This window comes from Ostrinia nubilalis, chromosome 9, assembly GCF_963855985.1.
Source record: "Ostrinia nubilalis chromosome 9, ilOstNubi1.1, whole genome shotgun sequence".
NCBI lineage: Eukaryota > Metazoa > Arthropoda > Insecta > Lepidoptera > Crambidae > Ostrinia > Ostrinia nubilalis.
The window spans coordinates 12965684-12992716 of record NC_087096.1 but is presented as its reverse complement, the minus strand read 5'-3'; the positions used below and the strand labels follow the sequence as shown (position 1 = coordinate 12992716).

General features: G+C 37.3%; 2 protein-coding genes across 2 annotated transcripts in view; one reads left to right on the top strand and one right to left on the bottom strand.

Annotated features, from left to right (window-relative positions):
• LOC135074686 (multiple inositol polyphosphate phosphatase 1-like) overlaps window positions 1-27033 on the top strand; it is a 480690-nt gene that overhangs the window by 76465 nt on the left and 377192 nt on the right. The gene's annotated exons all lie outside the window — the stretch shown is intronic.
• Window positions 411-27033, bottom strand: part of LOC135074681 (ras-related protein Rac1) — a 41300-nt gene continuing 14677 nt past the window's right edge. Inside the window, exons 2-6 of the mRNA XM_063969047.1 lie at window positions 12821-12892; window positions 6199-6379; window positions 4823-4957; window positions 3878-4037; window positions 411-2130 (exon numbers count right to left, since the gene is read on the bottom strand). Of these exons, the coding sequence (XP_063825117.1) occupies window positions 3882-4037; window positions 4823-4957; window positions 6199-6379; window positions 12821-12892 (544 nt within the window). The 3' untranslated portion in view covers window positions 411-2130; window positions 3878-3881. The remainder of the gene's footprint in view (window positions 2131-3877; window positions 4038-4822; window positions 4958-6198; window positions 6380-12820; window positions 12893-27033) is intronic.

Here is a 27033-nt window from a genome sequence, read left to right as displayed (position 1 = left end):
TAGATTACTGGCGATAATTATGGATTAATTGATAACAACAAAATATACTGAAAAACTGCTTAAAGTTCCCAAATATTCTTTACAATGACTGCGTATTTTAATTTCATTCATGCCCAATTGATATGCAAAATACAGACACAAATTTTATCGACAGAGGTGATGAATATGGTGATAAGATCCAATACATTATCGCCACATAATCTAATACATCCCTCCCTAAGCTTAGCTAATTCACCGATATGTATGTAACGTATGGGCATTCATTCACTCGGGCTAGTAAATATGATGTTTGTGTATATTATTCGACAAATACTTTTCAAGGACACGTTTTAAGGTGATAGAACAATAGTTTGGCTCAGACATAATATTTCTATGTGTGGATGCTCTTTACTCTTTACGCTGTGTTTAGGTACGAAATTACCTTAATTTGTAGTCCATTCCTAATTAACATAAGCATTATAAACGTAGAGGGTACTTACGCTATTTCATATTTAATAACTCGGTATTCTGCTTAAAAATTAACAATAGTGCAAGGAAGCATAGAGAAATAATGCCATTTACTAACTAATACTGATATAAGTAAAATAAATCACAACCACCCTGTGTTTAAGATTTCATAACATTAACAAAAACCAGAAAGTGGGATTCTAATAGAAGTTTTGGGCCAAACTATCGCACTACCCTCAGAAATTTGACAAACTTAAAAAGGTATGGACTCGTTTGGATTAGGATATGAGGCTCAGCTAACTCATCTTGCCTTACAATGTAAAGAATGCCAGTACGTTTTGTTTAATTACACATTTTAGAAAAATCTAGACGCTTTGACAGCAGCATGAAGCGACATTTTAATATTAGCGGTACGTTACGGAACTAATGAAGCCCACGTCGAAACGCCCCATTAGAATGTAGGGCCGTCCCCTTAACAAATACTGTACTTATCGACATTTATATTGAATACAACAACCGGGAACAAAGTAAGCAATAATAAATCGAAAAATATAATCTCTGCCTAACAAAAATTTCAACAATTCCATTTTTTTAATCACCGCAACTACTTGGAAAACGTTAAAGATTTAAAAAACAATTTGTACCGAACATAGAACTGTCAGAAACAATGAAGGAATGTTAATTTGCACGTTTTGTGAGATACAGGGAGAGGTTAAAGCACCCAGCAGAGTTACACTCTATGAAAGTCGCTGACAATTGATTGAATCGTTTTCACGTTAAAATTAGTAATATAACGGCTTTCATAATCGTGACCGAGGTGTTTTATGTCAAGATATACATCGATACTGTAAAATAATCGCGTGTCACTGGAGTTGACTGCAGATTAGGGACAACACTATTGGTTGTAGACGATATTTTTTACCTGCGGATTTTTTAGAATTACAATCATTTTTTTTTTTGGCCATACAGTAGTACCAAAAATATCCGCAGTTGACACAACTTTTGTCGTTACTAGGGTTACAACAAACGATTCTGCAGTCGACTTCAGTACCACACTTCACCGGGCTTATGTGTTATTTTCACTTCGACTATACTCATTTAGGCCTGGCTCCGAAAACGACAATTTCTGCGTGATATTTATGAGTGGCAGAAACTTGAGACACCAGAATCTTTTTTACTTAACTTGCCTATTGCGGTAAATATCTACGCTTCAAATACAGAAATTGATATCTCAAATTTCCACCCTCTAATTAGAGTGTTTAATAATTTGGTCCTACTTTTAATGTTTGTAAAGTTGCCCTGTCCTTACTCGATTAACAAAATGCGCTTGCGCACAGACATAACACAAGCTAGATTGTGCCTTATCAAGATTAGATTATGGTACAATTTGGCTTGCACTACACCTGATATTCAATCAAAATAATGCTTGCGCACAGAAATAGCACAAGCTAGATTGTGCCTTATCCACATGACAATAGGGTACAATTTGGCTTGCATAGCATAGGTCGACTAATACAGGGTGTTTTATTTTAGTAGAGCCAGGCCTAACTCCCGTACGATCCAAACGCGAGTCCGGACATATAAAGCGATACACGGCTCACTCACACACTGTCTACTGCGGTCCTTGCGCACTGCGCGGTACAAGCTATTTGTTACACTGCCCCCCACGCGCCCACACGCTACCTGGGAACAAAATAAACTTATTTAGGAAACATTTGACAAGACATCTTACAATTAAAAACGAATTCGCATCCGAATGGGAACATTTTTGAATTTGTGACGAAATGCGAATGAGGCAGTCTGCGTCAAACCCTTAAAACAAATAAGGCTCAATCAGTGATCAACTGGTCATGCTGACGGCTGTAAATCCTGCTTGACTTGCCAAAGGTCGTGGGAGTAAATCCTACTTTAGGCAGACGATTTTTTCAAGGAAGGGAGCTAAATTGTCTAGTGGGGACTACCGTACTGATAATAATGAATGATGAAGTCTCAAACGTCAGTTATTCCGCCTTCTTGCTTATAGCAGGCTGTCTACCGTTTGTTTATAGGGTGGCTTAGTTTTCTAGTGCACTGACGTGCTGCTGATTATAATGGCTATGCAGCATCTGGTGACGTACCTAGCTGGCTTCTTTTAGTGGAAGTATGGTCGCTGTCCAGTGGGGAATGATGATGACAAAGTCTCAGCCATCTGCTAACAGCAGGCTGCAGGTTGAGAAGCGAGGGCTCTATGTCGTACCAGTATTCTGAAGCTTACAACAGGTTGCAGCGTCTGCTTCTTTTTGTTTTATTAAAGGGGGTTCTTAGTGTCTAGTGGAGACTAGCGTGCTAATGGTCTTTAGCTATCTGCTATCAGCATACCTGCTTAGAGCAGACTGCAGGTCCGCTTCCGCTTGATGGGCTGCACTGGGCACAGCACGGCGCGGATGGCCTCGTCGAACACCGTCTTCAGCCCCTTCTGCGTCAGCACCCGCTTGTTACAGGGGGAGGGGGAAGGAGGGGAGGCAGGAGGGGAGGAGGCACTCAAAGCCAGGGTCTGCTTGTTTTTGGGGGGACTAGAGTACTGATGATATCAAAACGTATGCGGCGCGCACGCACTCACTGACAAAATTTAGCGTGGATTTTAGCGGGGAGCCAGTCGTGGTTGCGCCGAATTTTGTCAGTGTGTGCGTGCGCGCCGCATACGTATATTGGCGCGCTCACATCAAACCGCGTCCGTGCGTTTCTATGAAGATGACCTACTCATTTGTATTTACTCTGCTAGAGTACTGATGATATCAAAGCGTCAATTTTCGGGAAGCCCACCTACTTGCTTACAGCAGCCTGTCCTGCCTGCCACTTGTTTCAGGAGAAGAAGCTTAGTTATGCAGTGTATTGTTGCGCTGATGATGACGAGGTTTCAAACGTCGAGCATTCCACCTACCTGTTTCTTACAGTAGATTACAATGCCGTTTGTTTTAGGAGCGGGCACTTGGATGTTTAGTGTGGATAAGCCTGTGGGATGACGAAGTCCCCCTATCCTCTTAAACGTCGGATATTTTACCTACCTGCTCACAGTAAATTGCCATGTCGTTTTAGGCGAGGAACCTTAATTATCTACAGGACTGACGTGCTGATTAAGACGGCTAAAGTCCGGTCGCCGAGCACATAGAATTTCGTGCAATGACCCCAAGCTACCCATCCTTATCGCTCGCGCGTAATTATATTGCTGACGCGCTCGCACACTCACTGCAGCCGACCGTCGCACTGTCGTGATGGGTGGGTAGCTTGGGGTCATTGGACGAAATTCTATCCGCTCGGCGACCAGACTTTAGTACCATCTGGCGACCTGAAGACTACCTGTTTGCAAGTCTCGCTTGTTTTAAGGCAAACGTGGGGTGCTGTCAAGTGAGTACTATGGCAAGCTGTCAAGAAACCTCTGCTATTTATCTACCTGCTTAGAGCAGGCTGCAGGTCCGCTTCCGCTTGATGGGCTGCACTGGGCAGAGCACGGCGCGGATGGCCTCGTCGAACACCGTCTTCAGCCCCTTCTGCGTCAGCGCGGAACACTCAAGGTATTTCACCGCGTTGATCTCTTTTGCCATGCCCAGACCCTGGAAGGGAGAACGGTCATTATGAAAACTAAGTTGGAATGAGCCACAGAATCAAAAACGTTTGGGTAGTAGACATCGTTCCATGCCCAGACCCTGGAAGGAAGAACAGTCGTTGATGAAGGAAACTGAGTTGGAACGAGCCACAGAATCAAGAAGTGGGTAGTAGACATCGTTTACTCAAAGAACCGTAGTTCAATGGTTTATATTTAAATCACGATAATATTATGACCGTTTTATTAGTTGCGATTTCCTGGATAATAGCCGCCGCCCAAATCTGTCAAGCAGATGACACATCGCACGCGCATGACAGTAGCGCCACTAGGTCAACTTTAATAAGCACCAAAGTAAACACCGAATATCATACCCTTTCATTTGCCTTACTGAATGAAAAGTTGTCCTTTTTATATCTCATAAATATATTTATGGCGTTATATTTTAATAACTAGCTGTGCCCGCGACTTCGTACGCATGAAAACCCGTTTTCGCAACATTTTTCATTATTGCTCTGCTCCTATTGATCGTAGCGTGTTGTTGTATAGCCTATAGCCTTCCTCGATAAATGGGCTATCTAACACTGAAAGAATTTTTCAAATCGAACCAGTAGTTCCGGAGATTAGCGCGTTCAAGTAAACAAACAAACAAACTCTTCAGCTTTATAATATTAGTATAGATGACTAGCTAGACATCTTTGTCCTCTAGTTATAAATGTCTTATCCAATTTCAAGGAGCCTTGACCAATGTAACCAAGAACCAAATGAACACTAAAGCTTTCAGCAGTATTTTACCTGGGGGTAGGTGATGGGAGCTAGTTTCTTGTCCTTCAGCTTCTCGATGGTGTCTTTGTCTTCGCGGAGATCCAGCTTGGTGCCCACAAGGATGATGGGCGTCGACGGGCAGTGATGCCGGACCTCGGGGTACCACTGGAAATGAAAACAAATGATAGTGTTAGTTTTTAATTCCAGCAGAGAGGTGCTAAGCTTATTCTGCGAGGATTTGTGTTTTTTTTATCCATAACGAGGAAGCTCTTGGCCTGTATCTCACCTGATGGTCAGGCCGAAGGTGGAAGCGAGCTTCACACGGAATCCTCAACCACGGAGGAACTGGCTATCTTACCTCTAACTGACGGAACACAACAATGCTGTTAACATTGTTGTAATGGCGACAGACTTAGGTAAGATGGTGGTAGCTAGCCAGGCGGACTTAGAACAAGCCCTACCACCAAACAAATCGCATAGAAAAATCTGCCTCCACTGGGAATCGAACCCGGGACCTCTGCGTCTGAAGCTGGTGGTCTTACCACTAGACCACAGAGGCGGTTAAATAGTAAGTATGCTAATTCATGGCATATTTTACTCCTTCCGTCACCTCACTAGTTTTCTATGTGTGGTGAATGACTGGTTGTTACAAACGCATCCATAGGAACATTGCTATGGCTATTATGACACATCTCTAGTGATCTGAACAATTGAGATCAAATCAACTAACTAAACAACAGAATCACAATAGAGGGAAGTTCTTAGGAGGCATTTGCATAACAGTGTAGAAAAAAAGTTAGATGGATCTAGAGTTCTAGACAGTAGCTAAACGATCCTATACAGGGTGGAATTTTGTAATGCCACCTGGAGGGAAAGTACTCTTAATATTGTCGATAGAATGTTTTTCTCAAAGAAAACATTCCTTTATTTTTTAAAAGAAATAGAACTGCATTCAAAGATTTCAAAAAATTTGCTTGTCACACCCGGGAATAGAACCAACTAAAATCTGTTAAAAATTACACCCTGTATTTTTATTACATCGATCGTTAGGGTTAAGTATAAGGATGAAATCTCTCTAACATACTTGATAAATCTAATGAAAGGATAACTATGAAATCTTAAATTATTTTAATTATGTTACAGAAAATTGTATGGTATGGTAGTGAATTTTCGAAAAATTTTCGAAAATCTTTGAATGCAGTTCTCTTTCTTTTAAAAAATAAAGGAATGTTTTCTTTCAGTAAAATTTTCTATCTACAGTATTAAGAGTACTTTCCCTCCAGGTGGCATTACAAAATTCCACCCTGTATATGACTACAGAATTTATTGATGTAACGACATCACCGTTGTATCATAGAAGAAGCAATTACAACACTAAAACATGATAAAAATAAGGTCTAACTTACCTTAGCTCGCACGTTCTCGAAAGACGCAGGGTTGACGAGAGAGAAGCATATAAGGAACACGTCGGTCTGTGGATAGGACAGTGGTCGGAGTCGGTCGTAGTCTTCCTGCCCCGCCGTATCCCATAGCCCCAGGTTGATGGGCTTGCCGTCTACCATCACATTCGCTGAGTAATTGTCGAATCTGGAATGGGAGAACATAATTTGTTAAAAGACCCTGTTTACTTCAAAGTAATTCCCCATTTCTTCTACACATCATCATCATCATTACAGCCATAGGACGTCCACTGCTGAACATAGGCGTCTCCCAATGATGTCCATAACAATAATGACCAGTTTGTAGCAGCCTTCATCAAGAGCTTTATCCTGCTACCTTTTTGAGGTCATCGGTCGTTACTTTTTCACATTGATTTCTTTGAATTGGATTTTGCTCCAACACATCTGGCCTACATTCCTGTCACATAATGATGATGTAATAAAAACCGGCCATAAAGCAGATTGGCAGTATCGGCCCAATATTGGAAGATGGTAAGGTTTATGTCCTAGTTCTGTCACTAACCCCGATTTGAAACTACGTCCAGCGATCTTAACTCATTGTTGAACGATTTTATTAGTAAAATAAACCGACACTGTCGTGATTATTTCGACCCCCTTACCCACAGATATAGATATACATAGATAACGCAAGTAACACGATCTGTATTAAAACCAAGCGTGCCGACTTTTTAATACCTACTGTGACGTCACAGCCAACATTTAGTGACGGGAAATCGTAATCGATTCAAAGATGCCGATGCCGCCGTTGCCCCAACGCACCGCTACGATCACAGAAATGGCATCGATTATCTGACAGACGAATGAGATACACAGACGAATGAGATATACAGACGAATGATATTAAACGGAATGTTTAAATAAATAATATTTTCATTGAATTTTAAATAAAAATGTATAATTCTAAAACAGATTGCTTATAATACATCGTTGCTGCGCGGGCATTTTTCGAGCCGCCAGTTTTGTCACACATAATAAATTTTTTTGTATCATTAATTTCATCCTGTTTAAGTTTATTTTGAGACAAATAGTTATAGAGTCACATGTAGTTTTCTTTTAAAAAACACAATTAAATAACTACAAAAGGGTAATTTTAGACACGATCCGATAAACGATAGGGATAAATTTTGTATTATTATTCAATTTTCTTCCATAAACTTTGAGTTTTTGACGAATTTCAATATGTAACTACTACATGTGATATATCATTAGAAAGAAGAGAAGCTAGAGATGTTTTTAAGATTATTGGCAATCCATTATCACCTTCATTTTTTTTTTAAATCGACTTCTAAGTTTTTTTTTTATCGTGGTTTGTACTTTTGTTAAACTTTGGCGGCTCGTAACTAGCTTCAATCAATCATTATTTGGATCTAAAATTTATTTTATTTGACTAAAGACATATTCGATATTAATATCGAATAAAAAAAGCGGTTGAAAATACGCGAGAAAAAAAAATTAAGCAGTTTTCAGGTCAAATTTGGGAAAAAAATTAATAAAAACAAAAATATCAATTAAAAAAAAGTGGCTCACTTAGGGTCAAATGGGCGAACTCGTATTCTTAAAATGACCTTACATATACACCCACGAAGTTTGTCTAACCTTCCGTCAAACACCCTGTACCTATATGTATAGACAGACAGAGTTACTTTCGAATTTATAATATCAACCTATAATATAATATATTATATATGTATAATTTGTGAGTGAGTATGTGTATAAATCTAGCATAATATAATGCAAAAGCAACTGTCTGTCTGTTACTCTTTTACGCCAAAACTACTGAACGGATTTGTATGAAATTTGGTATACAGATGGTCTAGACCTTGAGAAAGGACAAAGGCTACTTTTTATTGCGAAAATTCCACGCGGACGAAGTCGCGAGTAACAGCTAGGTCAATGCGGGGAAGTCCGTCAGAGGGGTAACCACGTATACCCTTACGTAAGGTTCATTTTTGAACAGATACGTTTATAACAGTTAGTTCGATAAAACAGCACGAAATTTCCGTTCAAACTATACAACACAGATGGCGCTAGGTGGTGTTTTCAAGCAATAAAAATCGTGACAACTTTTAGTTTGGTTGTCACGTTGAAGAAGAGTGAGGCGTTTTGTGTTCAAAGTGAAAAAAATAATTCAAGACCAAGTGTTTTTTGAAAGGAAAGCTGGTAAGTGTTTAGCTAATATTACTAACTGTCGATTTGTGAAGTTTAGTTTGATTTTCAACGTTAATTTAAAGAAATATTCCTAGTGATCAGATTCTAACATCCAAATTCAATATTGGGGGAAGTTCGTACAGTCTGTAAGGGAAAGTCCGGCATATGCCGGTGTTGCCCCTTGATCAGATGTCGTAAACCTTTTGGTGTACCGAACTGTAGTTGCATAATCGAAATTTTTTTATGTAATAATAATATTAGGTACTAAACGTCTTTGAAATCGTCAGAACATTTGCGTAACTAACATTTTATTGCAATTGTGGTGTATGTCAGTTAAATATTTTATAGTGAGTATATTTTCAACTTATAAATTTATTTCTAGGTACAAATGTAAAACGGAAATGGTGCGGTATTATAAAAGAAAGACAGATAAAGCTTCTTATTCAAAAGAAAATTTACAAGATGCCGTGCGTGCTGTTCGAAACGGAGAGTTAAGTGGATACAAGGCAGCCCAAATTTATAACATACCGAGAATGACGATTATGGACCATGTCAATAAGAAAAGAGTAAAATCTAATACTCTCGAAAGATGCACAGCTCTTTCTCAAGAAACCGAACATAAACTAGCATCATATCTGCATACAATGGAACGTTACGGATTTGGATTGAGCAGACAAGAGGTGTTAGAAATGGTTGGTCATTACGTGACTTTGAATGGAATACCATAATATAAATAAAAAAAAACCAGCCCTGTCTTTTTTTAACCTAATTAATTATTATATGTGATAATAAGCTGCCAAAAAGAAAGTATTAAGAATTAATAAGCTTTTCGATCATTATGGTTATTATAATAAATTTGTTTATTTTTTGTTATAAATTCCTGTTCTCGGGGGTGATAATAAATGACTGATTATATTAATAATTAAATTAAAAGTAATTGTATAAGTACAAAGAATTAAGAATTATCTAAAGAAGAATTATCTACACTAGCCTCGTAGCGCCCACGGATTTTTTGGATCCTCTTTAACTACGACCCGACCGTCCTTCTTATAGGACTTATAGTTATAGTCCTATCAGCCCAAGATTTTGAGTTGAAATTCGTATGTGTTAGAGTTACCGGTTTGAAGTGAAACTTTCAGGGTATAATTATGATTATATTAGCATGTGTTTTTAAATTCAATTATTTGTCTACCTTTTGTTCTTTACAAAGGCCATCGGGCCACAAATTCTAGATTAAAAGGAAGTATTAAGTGATGTAAAATTAAATAATACAAAAAATTAGTAGTGTAAAGAGTATTAAATTAATAATAATAATAAATATAATAAATATTTTTGAACAATTTCACACATAACGCTATCTAGCCCCATAGTAAGCAATTAATATGCTTGTGTTATGGGTGCTCGCTTAACGGATATACTACATTATATACGTTTTAAATACATACAAATTATACTAGTAACACCCAGACCCATCACAGAAATTAAAATTCATCATTTCAATTTCTGCCCGGCTGGGAATCGAACCCGGGACCTCTCGGCATAGTAGTCCCTTTTAGAACTACTACACAAAACGGCCGACAAATAATTAATTAATTAAATTAATTATTAGTGAAAGATAAGTTGCATTTTTATATTAGTAATATTCCATAAACCAATATAACACAAAGCCACAAACTAAAAATATTATGATATTTTTAGTACTAGCTTCGACCCAACCGCCTTCACAAAGTACATATTATTTCAAACCAAGATTTCGCAGAATTTCTGCCCTAAAAATGCAAAGTAATTATCTCTATTTAAGTAATACCTATTCGTTAGCAACTTTTTGCATAAAAACATACTCGACAACCACGGATTATCATAAAAAAATGCGATTTACTAACTACGTGTTAGTGAGCCGTCCATACCGCCGGCCATTTTTCAAAAAATCCCATCTGTCAATTGTGACAGCCAATGGTAGCATACCGGAAACTGTTCCCTAATATTTCGTTCAGAAATCGAATTAAATTATTTCTTTAAGCCGCGAAATTTCAAAAATCTAGACAAAGTTTAATAATATGGCCTTCTGAAAGGCGCATGGGCGGTAATTGAAAGTTAGTTGAAAAAAGTTCTGGGCTGTAGTCGCCATGTTTATTTTGGGTTATCAAAAGGCGCGTGGGCGCTACGAGGCTAGAATGAGAAATTACTGTACTTCACATCGTTGAGTCATAATTTTCCATCTTGTTGCACCTTAAAGTGTAATACTACTATTGCTCAGTGGCTTCAGAAGTGGCAGTTAAAGATGATAAATAATTATTTTATTAATAAAACTATTTAAGCCTTAAGGTTTATGTGATTTTTGCATTGTCTTGTTTTTTTTAAATAAATAATTATAAGCAAGCATCATAAAATATTGTTTTACTCGGTACATTTATTTATGTCTATTTATAGGCTGACAACCCCTGACCTTAAAAGTATGACGGACTTGCCTCACTTTACAATTACAGCGATATAAAACACGATTGCAATCTTGTATCTTAGGCGTTAAGGTTCACATTTAACTGACATTTATATTCAAATCGATTTCAAATACGCATATACATTAATCTTTAGAATGAAAGATTATAAATGTAGTCGACGGACTTACCCCAAAAGCATGGGGAAGTCCGTCTATACGCCACGTTTTAAAAAAAATGCTTTTCTTTATAAAAATAAGCGCAGCAAATTTCATTAAATCATATCATATTATATAATACAGTACATGTTCTCCATTTCTTTTAATCAAAATGAAATTAGGATTAATATCAAAGTATAAATATGGTTGTTTTATGAATTCTCAATAAAGTATGCCGGACTTCCCCGCATTGACCTTATTTTATACGTTATTAATAAAAATATTGTTACTCATTAAACCTATTCACTAACCTCATCATCATTGTCAATCCGTTTTAATATATGTATAGTGGGGCATGCCGTTTTTTTTAACAATCTCTTCTTTTTTGAAGGGTCAATAAAACAGGTACTTTCAAAATGAATTGAACAAATGGTACTATGTTTAGTCGGAAACCAGTCTTTCCGTCCCGTAGCCGCGATCCATTTTTCTTTTAATATTGCATCTTGTGGGAAACTAGGAAAAAAAGACATATAAAAATACTACAAATACACATTAATTAGAATATTTATTTATATATGAGAGTTATTTTTTAATAATAATTAGTATCATTCGTCTGTCCGATATCGATAAGAATCGATTATTGATTAAAGTAGTAGAACGAACAACACTAGTAGCAAAATTTGACAGACGAATGAGAAGTTGCGTGTACAACGAAGTCGAAGCGATGCGTGACAGTGGCGCTTGTCCGTTATACATCGCCTCTTAACACATAACGTCCAGATCAAACGCTCAAAACAAACCCGGCAATGTATCGTAAAAAATTTTTTGAATGGTAAGTTATAGATTTTTAGGTACAGTCTTGAAACCACAGCTTGGAATACTTAAAAAAATGTTTTAAAATGAATTAACACTTAATATAATATTAAAATAACTTACCCGTGATAGGAAATATGTCCTTGCCTTTGGGAGCTCGAAATTTTTGGCTTATTGCAATTAATTATCACACATTGAGGCATTTTTCTACTTTTCGCGGCCGTCCGCATGCAACAACAGACGCGCGTGGACTGTAAGCAGCGGCAGCTCATTCCGATGATTTATCGGGATCGGGACACGCGAAGTAGGTGCATTCGCGTTATCTAGGTATATCTATATCTGTGCCCTTACCATAGAGTTTAGTTTCAGCTGTAACACTCGAGGTTTAAATAGTTTTAAATAGCTATCAACATGATCGCTGAAGGATCGATCGATAAAATTAACACAAGAAAATAAGTTTCAATAAAACATCTGACCAAGCAGACGATAATACTAGTAGCATAATTTTAGATCACGTACAAGATACTGTTTTTACAAGCTCTTCCAATAAACCTAGGATATTTCCAATCATATCGCAATTACGAAATTATAACGCGATGGAAAAACATGCAGCTAATAACGGACGGAGTATTAAAACCGATAGAAGTGGCGGGATGAGAAGGAAATTGAACGGGGAATAATTTCCTCTACCTTATTATCGTAGCAACTAGATTAATTATAAAGTACATTTTAGAATTTGGCCTTCGGTTACAGAATTTTAATCCCATTGATTAAACAGGGTTAATTTAAGACCCATTAAAGAAAATATATTATTTTTGCGTCATTTCTTGGAAGAACAAGCATTTCGTGTTGGAAAACTAGCATGCATTATAAATTTAGATTTTAATCAAAATAATTTAGAAAAAAGTACATATAATTGACCTGGATCAGAATGAAGACGTCATTCTTCACCAGACACTAAGGGCAACAGAAAAAAAAATACAAAAATCAAATAAAATAGCATTGTATACTTACACTGTAGGTATGTATTCCCCGGGAAACGCATTTGTGGTGTAACTGATGAGCAGACATGTTTTACCGACGGCTCTGCGGACAAAAACAAGAGCAACATTAGACGTGACGTGACCTCGGCCAAAGGGGGTGTTGCAAGACCTGACCTAAACAAAAAAGGAACACTTGAGCACGCCCGGAGGATGTGATAACTTGAACGCATAAACTTCTTGAGGCTGTGTCCTTAACATTTTGCATCCTCGCTCAAGTTTCGCATCGTTGAACGGAGATTACGATGCATAGTTTGTTTAACGTCTTGTTCTTGCTTGAAAAGTTTTGCTACAAACGACTTTTTTGAAGTTTTCTTGAAAACTTTTCTCAATAGCAGATTTTAGGATCTGTCTACGAAACGAAGTGTTCCAAACACTTGATTTGGAAAAAATTGTTGGAAAATCCCATTTAATTTAACCAAGCCTGGACAAATGTATACAATTACGTAAGTATCGGAATTTGGACTCGGTCCAACATTTCACCAAAACACTTAAAATTCAACAACTCATAAAGCCAAGGTCGGGAATTCAGCGTAGTTATTTTATTACGTTTCGTACTACAATAAAGTTTAAGTGTACACGACACTGGTAGATACTGGTTTCTGCCACTAATTAACCTCATTATGTTGGCTTCAAGCTCCGTAGAATGTGCTGACGATGTTGCATTAACAGATCTCAAATTGGTGGCGTTTCTTCTAATTTGTAAAGCTATGCGTATTAAGGAAACGATCAAAGGCATTCCTACAGTATTTTTAAACAGTATCTAATTGCTTCATTGTTCAACATTCCTCGCTGAAAACTTTGGGATTATCTTGTAATTTAACATTCCAGATATCTTTTCAACAGAAGATAAAAGTGCGCAAAGATATAGTGAATCTAATCATTATACTTGGTAATATTTTTTGTGATATTGAACGTGTTTCGTTTCAGACTTAATTAAGACGTTTCCTTCCCCAGACGAATTGCACGAGCAAAGGCTAAATATCAGCAGAATTCCTCGAAAAAAGTGTACAAGTTCATTATAAATTGCACCGCGTCTGACTCGCGTAGAATGCTTCAAACCCGGCAAAGCAAGACGGTCGGTGCATTCCGAAGCACCGCTAGAGTTCGGAGAGCACTTCAAATTGGCAGTTTTATCGGTGCATTTTATTCAACTCTCGTTGAGTGGAATACGACCTCCTGTCAGATATTCCAATAGGGCTAAGAATGCAACCTGCTTAGCGTCAGACAGCTCTTTATTCAATCAATCTCTACTTCAGCCCACAAATCTGTATTGAATTCCGACGATTTAAGCAACTCCTATCATAAAAGAATTTTTAAAATCCCAGTCCCTTTAACAAGAACTTCATTTGCCCACCGTTTCAATACATTTCTCAGCCCATTCATTTATAATAAAATAGTTAAATGCTGCAACATTAAAGACAAATCTACTCGAGAGGCTAAACAAAAAATTGGAACATGGCTTACCTCACTAGATTACGATGACACAGAGCATTTCATACGCATACTAAAATAACATTATCAACTAAATTCACTACAGACACAACACATACTCAAGCAACTTCAACAATTATTTAGCTTACTAAGAAGACCTTTATGTTATATCATACTAATAAAACATAGCACAATAATCGATTGTAACATCTGTTGTTAGTTTTAAGTACCTTCTACATCGTAAAACTGTCTCCTGGCCTCCACGACACAGGCTTGCCTAGTGTGGAGTCCAACGTTATTATGTGAAAATATGTAATGATATTTTGGTAATAAACGATTTTATTATTATTTATTATTACATAATTTTAAAAGTATACTTTTTCCAGTCCGGTATAGTATGAAGCCAGTCAAATGATGAAAGTAGTGTAGCTATTTAATGATATCACCATAACACATAATAAAAGCGTAGATAAGTAGATTACAGCATGTGCATAAATAGTTATCAGGAATTTTTATCATATTTTGATTATGGATTTTAGGTGTTGGTGTGTCATATTACAAAACCATTTTATATTAGGTATTTATTTAGCATACCAGAAAGATTTAAGATACCAGATACAAGTTAAGTTAAACGTAGCCGAACCCTGAAATGTAGAAGCCATGATGGAATCTCCAAATAATAATAGTCTAATTAATAAAGCTTGTTGCAAAGTGTCAACCCTAACTAAACTGCATCTCAGCGGTTCTAACGAAGGATTGACGACTGGTCGGCCGTAACTCGACGCACGCGCATCCAGCTACTTACTCCCTAGCCGTTAACGTAGTCGGGTCTATCTGTCACTGTCACTCACACTAGTATCTCGCATAGCGTGAGAGAGATGGAAAGAGTCGAAACTTCGGATAACGTTGCTAAGAGTAGCCCCCGCTGGGGTCGAGTGCGTCCAATGCAATTTGTATCTCGTCAACGCGTGTCCTGATTGTCTTGTTTTATTGTTTGATGATATGGAAGGACATTATGAAAGTGGTTTCTCCACATTTTCTGACAACCACAATAAGCAATGTCTTTAGAATTCCTCAATAGCATGTTAAAAAATAACTATTCTGGCATCACTATTTTGTTGTTTTAAGAAACGTATCCTTTTATTATCTTTCAAACTAATTACTGTGGACTTTTTCATAGGCATTATCATATTCCTTTGTTTTTTCCAACTTGAAAATAGCCAAAGTTAAGCGTCTAAAAGCGTACAATCAAATTAATATTTGTTTAGGTTTGTTATAGCCTCATCAAATTGTATATTCCAAGAAGTCCATGAAAAAGCGTGTACCTATTAATTTGATAAGAGATTCGAAAGGCATTCGTTTAATTGTTGTCGTTAATCCATCATAACAATTTTTATCAAGGTGGTATTATACACAATTCTTGATTATATGAGTCACTCTCCATTACATAATGCTGAGTTCTCACGTGCATGCAAATGCAACGTTATCAGCTACTTTCTTTAGTTTTATAATGGCTGTGGTAGTGTCAATATTCAAAATAATGTATGTTTATCGAAGCACTATTAGACTTTACAATAGTTCTGTTATTTTAAAAATCGTTAAAACGATCAGCGAGATTGAAGGATGACTCGATAAACCTGGAAACAATATAAAATCATTTTAAGAGGTCATTAGTCCATTAGCCTATTCAGATGATGCACCAATTTCCGCTATTGTTTTGTTTTTGCAGATAGATTGACCTGGCAACTTCTTTCGTGACGTCAAAAGTCACTCGATCATGCCCTGCCTGAGTCATTACATTTTATACCACGTAATACTTTGATATCCAGAACCGGTGAGTCAACGCTAGGTCAAGGAGAGGTAAATATTATACTTTAATCGGATAGACCCCGAATTTATTTCGGGACAGATTGGTTTGCTCGAATACGATTGGATTCGATTATGGTTTAATCGATCATCGAGTGTCGCGGGTTGTGTGTCCTTATTGTTTGCGCGGTAATGGAAATACTGTACCGTTATCTTTCTTTGTTTAATAAACCATTATTCGTGTTCATAAATGAATCATGTTTGTGATGTTTTTGTTAAGTTATCATCTGTGGTCGTGTATTCCTTATCCGTATTTTAAATAAATATTCCATATACACAAAACGGTCAAATAATTGTTTAAACCCATTAGAAAGTTTACATCTACAAGTTATTAGTGGTTGTTATGTAGTTACTAATTAGGTACAAACTTAACGTTAGTTTGCATCATAACTGTCGTCTGCTTCTTCCTGTTGTTCTGTCGCTACTATCTCTTTATCTTCTAAACTTAACCACAGAATAAGTAATAGTACAGGTACAGAAGGATTACTCCGCAAGACGATTTAAATAAATGCGAGTCTTGCTACGACGCGATACAGTGGAATTCAGCTCGCACAGCACTACGTACCTACAATTTTATTCACCTACAAGTTTTGTCTCTTTCTATCGCGTGCCTCTGAACTCTTCTTACGCTGTTAGGGTTGCTGTCTAGTAGTGTCTAGTAAAAAAATAATTAATCTACTTATTTGTAATGAGGTACGTATGTAGGTAAGTACGCATTCATTATGGAAAACCTTGGGAGAGGCCTTTATCCAGCAGTGGACGTCATTAATTGGCTGAAACGAACGAACGCATTCTGAGCAGTAGTCATGGTAGGTTAGGTTCCTATACTATCCTAAGAATTATTGATTACCTACATGGCCAACATACCTTTCAGCATCTTTTTGTAAGCGAAAAAAAAGATAAATCCGGTAGATTTCTTTTCGAATTTAAACACCCGAACGCCACACAATAATATTTCTTTCTCTTTATGTCCATTTTTAAATAATACTTCGATCATAGAATTAGGTACTACAACGCAAGCCAGCGTCCTGACGGGCGCGCGCGTGACACTCGACTGATATAATACCCGCCGGCGGGGCGCTTCGCTGTAGGTAATTATCGGATGTACCGCGCGGAGTGAGCCAGGCCTGACTTAACAGTGAAAGAACAGCTTCATCGTTCGGAAAGTTAGCTGGCAGATAAGTATTACCTACTTAGGTAGTAGCTTTGCCGCTCAGAAGTTACCTGGCAGATACTCGTAGTAAGCCGAAGAATCGATGCATTTATATATTTCTAAAATAATATCCGAGTGACTGATGTTCGCTCTTTTGCGTATCTTGTTTACGATACTGTTATCAGATCAAGAGTGTTTAACAGAAATCCAAAATTGTATTTTTAGAGGTTTCAGTTTTAATGGAGTTACTTCGATATTAAGTAAACCATTTTCAAACTACTTTATTGTTTCTTCTACTATTTTTATGGCACTGTAGTTTCATCAAAGCAGCGCAGTTTCATCAATCATACACAACGCCACACATGGTTTGGTTTAAATTTACCACATGTATGTCCGACGAGTCCAATCTCACTTTCATGAAGCGTAATATTCATCTTCATTGTAGAAATTTAGTTCTATTACCGCTCCATATTCGGGGAATCTGTATTTAATATTCATTGATAAGTAGAATTTAGTCGAATAATAGTTCCGAGAACTATTAAAGTTTAACGGCATGTGGAAGAGAGAGCATTATTTATCGTTTAGAATCGTTGTTGATGCTTGTATGAAGACGTGTCGGACTGATGCAGCTTTCTAATCGATTCAGAGCATTTTTTTAGCATACCGATCTGGCTACCGGTTGCTTAGTGTCTTCTTAGCATACCCGGTCACATTCAGATCTGATTGCGTAGTGCCAACCTCTCTCATTATATTTTAACGCCCACACACATGATAGGGGTTACATTTTTCTAGCCATTCGTGAAGTCAAGAATTTTAATGTGTCTGGAATTTTGAGTAAGTTTTAACGAGATTACAAATCAGACTACCTTATTAGGAACTCTCTTTATAAAGGGGATTCTGAAGCCCGTATTTGCTTGTCAGCTAATTGGAGGAATGTACCTATTTTGTGCGTATTTCGTATCTCTAGCTTTTCATATAAAATATTCCATCAATGACACTTTTGAGCGTGCAGTAACATTTAGAAACAAAACACGGCGCTTCATTAAAATCCAAGAAAAACAAAAGACGGAAGACGTCGCGAAATCACAACACCGCGGGAGACCTCTCGCGTGTATTTATACACGAAGATCAACCCACGTTACACGCTTAGTTTAGTCATTTGACGTAATAGATGACAATGTTACAGCATCATTTACGGATTACCAAAAATTACACGCCACTTAAATGTTATTTTCGATTGGTATGGGTTGAACGGGTCCATTTTGGGTTGCTGTTTGGATAACAACCAACTCTTTATAAGACTTCTGTTGCTATTCTTCAAGGCGAAATGCTTTAAATTAAAATTGTAAGTTGTCATAAGTATGTGCCATCCATGATAATCATAATGTAAATACGAGTACCTAATCCATTGTGTTAATTGCAATATTCCGCACATTATCATCGGAAATTCCGTTTTCAGTAGTTTACATAGCTTGCTGATTTAATTGCGCGTTTTTAAATTCTAATCAAGTCAGTGTAATTATGTCTAGTTAACAGGCCAAGCTGTTGAGAGATACCTTCAGCAGTTACGGGTCTTGCACACAAACTACACCGTTGATGCATTATTATGATGTTTGGTTTTTTTACACAGACTTAAATTTTTCTTGCAAAACAGCATCTACCTTATTGCCGAGTAACGTCGTCTGACTGTTCATCATCATCAACAGCCCTTTAAAGTCCACTGCTGGACTATGAGCCTCCTCCACTATAATAGTGGACTGACTGATCATATAACTTTAAATTGCCAAGCCAATTTTCGATCATCAGTCGATTCGAACGCTACCGTTCTAAAGTAAGGATTTTTTTTCTTAATAATAGAGCGTTTAGTCGAAAAAATAAGAAAAAAAATCCAATAAATCACGCGCTATTCGACTCCCACATTAAACTCAAGACAGAACTCCGTTTAATCGTAAAATCATTAAGCCACTAGACGATACTTGGGTAGTAAATCACTCGGTCAACTCGACACCAGATTTTATGCTCGCTTGATAACATTATTTTTTCAATAATTGAAGTCTATTGGATAGACCTCGTACAACTGACTAACTGTATATGTAAGTCTGAATTAATTCAGGAAGCTCTATTTAATTATAGTTCGTTTCCTCGTTGACTTACGTATAGTTAAAATATCATGTATTTATATTTAATTTTGCATCCAAAAATTGATAATGAATATTCACGGGCGTTAAATAGGTATTTGAACTTAAATTGACCACGTCATGACCTTCACCTTATATGCAATCGCAACTGGACCACTGTTAACAGGATGCAAACTCTCGTTTAATAGCAAAAATCATTTTTAATTAGATTATCGCATAATATGGGTTATCTCATAATGTAGGCCACAGTGAAAACTGGTTTATCCATGGAGAGAATGTTGAATTCAGATCATTGTTAAACCTCAACTAAGCATTAGTTTAGTACTCCGAGGCTATGAATAATACGTAGTATGCGGAAACATTTATAACAACAAAGGAAAAAATAAACTATGTATGACGCATTTTCTCTAGTGATTGTAGAGCAGCTGATTCAAAAGGCCACTTGGTCCCATCCCGTACAGCGATTCCACATGTGGGCAGTTATATTCGTTTGATGACCAGTTTATGTCATTCTGTATTTTTAATTTTAGTGTAGGTACTATCAAGTATCGACCTACCAGCTTTATTAAATCTGGGATGGGATGGAACTAGGACGTTTCCGTTCTGTAAAAAAATAATAGCAACATGTTCAAATATTATAATAAATAGTCAATAAGTAAATCTAGTGTAAAGTGTAAGAGCTATAGCTCTGATTTTTGCCGACTTTCACGATTACGTAGTTTTTCACCCTTGGCATGCTCCACTTCTAAACATCCCCATAATATCATTTTAGAACTCATTGGGAGTGATAAGTAAACAAACCAGTCTCCGAGAGTCCTCGGTCCTTAATTAAACCTCTATTAAGTTTACCCAACTCTAGTCAAAAGAGGCGTCAACCGTAACTTCTTTTGTCAAACATTTTAGCATTCAAATCTTTCAAGCTGACGAAATTGTGTCATGTCCAATTTGAACCAAACGCAAACTTACACAACAATACATTTACTTCTGTTTTACATTACTAAGAACCTTACCGGTGTCCAAAGAAACTTAGTTACAAGTTTACTCGGAAAACGGCTATGGGATGGGTTATATTGACTTATGTTCACCACCCATATCTGTAAGTGCCGTGATTAAATTAAGGATGTAGGGTTCATTGCTCTGTCGGCCGCCATTATGGAAGGACATGACAAAAGTTATCACTGTTATCATTTCTCTTTACTTTTTAATATGCTGTCGTTATTAGAGTAAACAGATATTGCTGGACGGTCAGTAATCTGGTGCATTCTGATGCTACATTAATTTCCAAATGAGAATTTATCATCCAAGGTGTTTGTTTAAATTGATAAGCAGCTATTGATAATGGGTAATGGGTACTAAATACGGCAAAGAAATTTTGAGGATATGCCATATCAGTTCTCTGTTTTCTTTTACGATTATATTTTTTACGAAGCATACATGCAGGGCCTGTGTCCATGCCCTATCATCAGCTTCATGTACTCGTAAGAATGAGTAATATAAACTTATACCCTTGAGTATGCGTCACATACGTTCTCATGAACCACTGAGTGTCCGAGCTAATGAAGTGGAACGAACTACTGTGTCAAGTGCTTTAAAATTAGCATAAGCTGTGCAGCAAGCAAAACTTCATATGCGGCACGTGTAATTGCATTTTGGTAATGAGTTTCCATTTGCATAAGCCGCTACTGTTCTTTACGAAATAGAGATCCGACATAATAACACCCTTTTTATCACAATGAAATGTCAATTACCACAATTTTGGAGAATCTGTTGGTTTGAATGAGTTTTAAGTTTCTGATAACATCGGACCCTATGAAGCCTTGCTCCAATTAAATTGGGACGCTATACTAATTTGATTTACGTTGTCAATTATAAACACACAGGCCGATCCTAATGAATATAGCCTGTGGAGTGCCGAAGGCGCCACTAATTACTGTGGTCTTCTGACAGAATTAGGTTATGTATTACGTGAGAGTGGAGTTTTAGGAACGTAACATCTGTTAAAATACTGCTTCATAAAAACTTTTAACGATGGGAAGAGTTTGCGAAACTCTAAATACCTACTTATTATAATCCAAAGCTGAAACGCAATCACATATTAACATCATCTTTGAGGCTTAAAATATACCTCGCCTCTGAACTGTTCTTTGAAATGAATTACGATATAAATCCTTGACTTATAACGAAGACATCAAAGTTATGATCACTAAAATATAGCGTTTTAGTAACGGGAATCTCTTTACGAGACTCGACTTCCAACAAGTTCCAGCGTACCAGACGGGCACTTAATTTGTAGATTGGTTCAGCACGAGTAAATAGAAATTTTCATAACACTGCTGGACTTCAACTCTGACCTTTATGTTTAGAACGTTAAAGTTCTTCTAATAATATTGATAAATGGACTATAATATAAACAATATCATCAAGGTACACGTCAACACATCAGGACTCAGGAGTTGACACATCCGTCTCGTTTCCAACTGAAGCCTTTGTTATTTCAAGTCATATCTCCCAAAACGATCCCTCAACGAATTCCGTATACAAATTGCCCATTGAATACCCCATGAGAGGGTGATGGTGTGACGAGACAGGAACAGGGCAACGCCATAACGTCACGTAAAACGCACGTTATTGAACGTGTCGCAATAAATATCACATATACGAGATATTACGCGGTCCTACGCTTTCCGAACGACTCGATATTGTTGCGGGTGAAATGGAAAATACTTTACTAAACAAACAATAACGGTTATTGGGGAAAGGATGGAAGCTGTTTATTTTTAGACTTTTTCTTTTCGTCATAACACAAAGGCAACTCCATTGACGTAATGCTAAACTTAATTCGACAAGGCTAGCGCTTAACAGCATGCGAAATAGATTATAATGCTGCATTGACTTAGCTATCGGTATAGAAACAAAGAACAATGGCATAGAGGCCCCTTCTACGATTTCCGAGTCGGTTATCGCTTTAGCGTGTGCGAAAAGCAAAACTTTTTCTATTTTCCATGCCGCTATTTTTGGATTTTGTTTTCGATATGGCACCTGACCCAGACAGTGGTCGGACTGGATTGTATTATGTAACCAAATGAAGGCGTGCTCTGTTGCAGTAAACCGAAATCGAAACAATTTGGTTACGTATTTAAATTTACCGACCCGTCTCATTTTTGCTGCTAGGAATAGGATGTTATAGCACTCCCAGTGTTCACATAAAATATGGATAAGTAATGCCTTACTTTAAATGTCTCAAAAGGTGGTGAAAACTGCACAAGATCATAATAAAGTTAACCTATATTTTTATCGATAGGAGATATTGTATAATTTTAAAGAAGTAAATTTGAAAGGCGAGCGAATAATTAATTCAGCCTTTTAAATGCTCTAGTAATACTATGTTTTAAGCGCAACGATTTTAATTTTCAAAACGCGCCGTTTTAAAATTTTCCTGACCCACTTCCCCGGCATCCCTTTTCACGGTGGAAACAAAACAAAAGCTCACTCAAGGGAGCAGTAACGTGGAAGGGTGGGAAATGCGAAGTCGTGCAAAACAACCTGCACATCAAAATTCTAAATTACCTGACCCGTAACAATAATGAATAGTATTGATTACGACAGCGAACATCAGAGAATCAAACATTAACTGACTGATTAAAGATGGTCAAAATGAAGATTGGAATACAAAAAGCAGTAGTGGAATTTATAGTAAATCCAGAAATAAAGAATTGTCCAAACAAGACGCGATGAAGTATAAAAACGAATGGTTAGTAATGACGGCGATGATTCATTATTCTTAGACATCCTTCGCAGGTAGAGCACATGCACGACAGCACGATAAGAACATGAGTCACACTCACTAGGTTGTAGTATAGTAAATTGTAGTTCTATTTTAAAATGTGTTTGATTTGTGGGACGAATATACTAACAGCTTCAGTACCTATGTAACTAGAACTTTTTGTAACTTAAACACAGTCAGAAGAGTATATGAAAACAAAACGAGAGGAAAGTGCAAACATTCGCTAAAATAAGTATTGCAAATGTTTGTAATAATATACAATGGGTAATCGCATCGTTTACAACGTTGAACTTTGTCAAATGTGTCTCAAATGTTTGGGCGGTTCTTGATGCTGGGTATTAATGGGAAGTCGTAATAATACAGGAAGATGTAAATATCACGGAGCTCAATTACGCACCCTTCCGCGGAAAGAGCTTACCGAGGTTTACGACCAAAATTAAGATAAGCTACGTACAGAGGCTGCCAAATTACAATTTGGCGGTGCAAGCACTTTGCGTAATAATCCATCGGCCTTATGTCATATTAAAGTGAATGAAGCTTATACATAAATAAACGCATCATTTTATAAACGTGAAATAAAAAGGAATACAAACATTGCAGTTTCGTAAGTTATAAGAAACATAGACCATACAATTTTAAATTTCAACCATACACATTACAAAAGGAACGCTGCACTGTACCGAAGAACCGATCGCTCATTACTTTTCAATTAGAACTATTAGCACTAACAACTTAGCGGTTTCCGAAATAACAAAAACTTTCAACACTTTCAACAGACCCCAACCTTGTTCAATTAGAATTTTTCCAATTTCTTCTCTTGTATTCAGGGACTGGATCTGAAATGTAATCAAATTCCATGAATAGTGACGACTTTTGCTCAATTTCATAAACTTTCTCAGCATTTGAGCGAGGAAAAATGTAAGAACGAAGAATTTTGAAAAATAATTGAGCAACTTCAGTTGCTAACTCAATTTTCCTGCTACGGAATTTCTGATCCAGAATTTTCGGCAACATGATTCAGTATTAAATTAGATTACTGGACGCTACAAGGTCGAAGATTCTTTCGGTGGAACCAAAAATATAAATAGTCTCTACATTTTCTATTTAATATTAGCAGACGTATAAATAGATTATGAAACATTGCAATTCATGATAAGAAACATTGTTTTACTGGGAGGTAATTCTCCCAGTCCTTACGCCTTACGATAAGCAAGATTAGATTGCTATGACTATGTCCAGTTATGAATTGCACTGAATACACCGTTCCTATTTCAAAGAGATGCATCGCCTATCGGTTCCGCAGTGAAGCAGGTCACCTGCTCCGGCATCAGGGCAACCAGGAATTAGGGCAGAATAGTAATTACTTACACGCTGAGGGTTGAACCGGTAGAGCTGAAAGGGCTTTGTGCGGGAAACGTTGCCGTGAATCCCGTGTCACGGTTTGTTGGGCAATCTGCCGTGGCCCGTGACGTTAGCAAAGTGCTGTTAGACGTATATCGTTCTTAATTGTGGGTTGAAATTGCAAAGAGATAAAGATTTATGGATACAAAACGGTTCACTTTACGTTTCTGCCAATAACGGAATCGTCAGATAGTTTTAATGAGGATTAAAAAGTAAAGTAAGTCAATAGAAACAAACGGCTATGAATGCTTAAACGACTTCTGCCTTGCCAATACTAGCTTCACCAATTACTTTCACCGCTGACGCACAAGGTTGGTCAACGGTCACATGACATTTCATGTAAGCCATTGCACATTTAACCGTTCAGTTAAGACGTTTCGTGACCAACGGTCCTTGAGTTTCCAATAATACGTATAGGTACTTATGATTGCATTAATTTAATTTGGCAATCTTTATTGTAAATGCCGTATGATAAGAAACTATGGAAAAAGATAAGTATTAAACTGTAACAGAACATGCACTGCACATTCAGTTGAACAAATCGGTGGTTTTACCATAATTAGTTTACCCTTTTGTTTAAAAGATTACTCAATTCCGTGGGCGAACCTGTAGCAAAATTTTATAGCACTAACGACATTTATACTGGGGTATGTGGCAACATTGATCAAAACATGAAATATGCATGCAGCTAACGAATGTTATATTTTTGCATACAATCTTGCAAACCCACGCGGACGGATTTCTAAGAAAGAATGGAAGTCATGTTATCTACATTCTACATAACTGAACTGGGTAGTTTAATATCGATTCCGTTTACCATGTGAAGACTGTTACAAACTATCTATAGTTCTTTTACTTTGCATGCTCCGCTGCATAAACGTTCCGAACGCAGCATTCATTAGCCATGCTCTCATAGTACGAACTGTAACCAGATACCCTGAGCTCGGGCATTGTTTATTTTTCATATTCCACGAAGGGTCTAAGGGAGGACGGGAGGTCAGAACGAGATGGTTGTCTCCAAGCAAAATTCCGGTACTCGCCCGATCGACCGGTTCCTGTAGGACGAGGGGAGAGCAAGGTTGCGCGTTTTAGCACGCACGTGCGACTGCCAGCTTCACGCTCCAACCATTACGTTTTAATACATGCATAATCTACCCGAATACCAGTCGGCACTTCACCAACACATTATCTCAAGTGATTTATAAACGTAACGAGATTCCCACGTTTGTATCACTGCGGCGCGGCGTATGTATGCTCGCTGCTGCTCAATCTCGGTCTCACAGTCGCTTTAAAGCATGACGCATTAAACCATTACAACGACAATTAAACGGCACTTAACTGAACACTACTACCATTTGTCATTGTTTGATATATTACACTGAAAAAATATTTGGATTTAAAACAAATGAATTACGATATGCTGTTGGAAAAAGACTCCATTTTCAACTTTTTTATTTACCTGATGTTGGTAGTAAAAATGTTCACAAGTTGGGCGGCAATTACCGCGTTGAATACGATGTCGGATGAAAAGAAGCTGTAAATATGAATGGCGGGGTTTGAGCCCAACTCAATAACAGCTCGTCGCGGCGGCTCAAACGTACTCCAAACTTACAAAAAACAGACACGATAACAAGGCCTGGTACGGCTGCTGCAATTTTTGAATGAACTTTTGAGGTATTTTTGAATTAACTATTCCGAGAGCTGTCGTTGAACTCGTTTTTAAATGAATCTTTCCACTGCACGGACTACGGGAGATTTTATCTGGGTCGGTTAATTAGTATGCCTGACGAGAGTTTATGTAAAGTCCAATAATGTCTCCAAACATTTAGGCGTCACCGACCATAAGTAAAATTTCTGTCATTCATGGAAAGCAAATATCCAGTTCACTATCGTAACGTGGACCTCCAATTTTACTTTGGATTTCATTTCCTTTCATAGCAACCCCGTCGATATTGATTGTTTGGGTGTTGCATGTACACAAGACATTTTCACAAGTTCGCTGTGTCAAGTGTCTAGATTTTCCTAAAAATTCTGTCGAAGTAGATCGCTAGGAAGTTGTGCAAGAGGCTGGTTGTGAAGTGCCTTTGTTTCAGTCGCCAGCGAGCACAATGACCGATTGTGGTCGTTTTGCCCATTACACTCCAAACTTTTTGTCATTACACAGCGATTTGACTTAAAATTTGCACAATTATCGTCTTGGGTGGCACTGAAATCGTTTGAAATGTCGTAATTCTGAGTTACGTAACAATTTTATCGATAAATGCAGTTTTATTATTGCTAAAAGCTGTATCGATATTATACGACTTATTTTGTACGATTAGTAGTAACAAACAATATCGTCTAGAAACAGTTGGTTTTGTTCATCTTTTATGTGAACAAGAATAAGTTAGTAAAATAAATTAGTAGTGTAG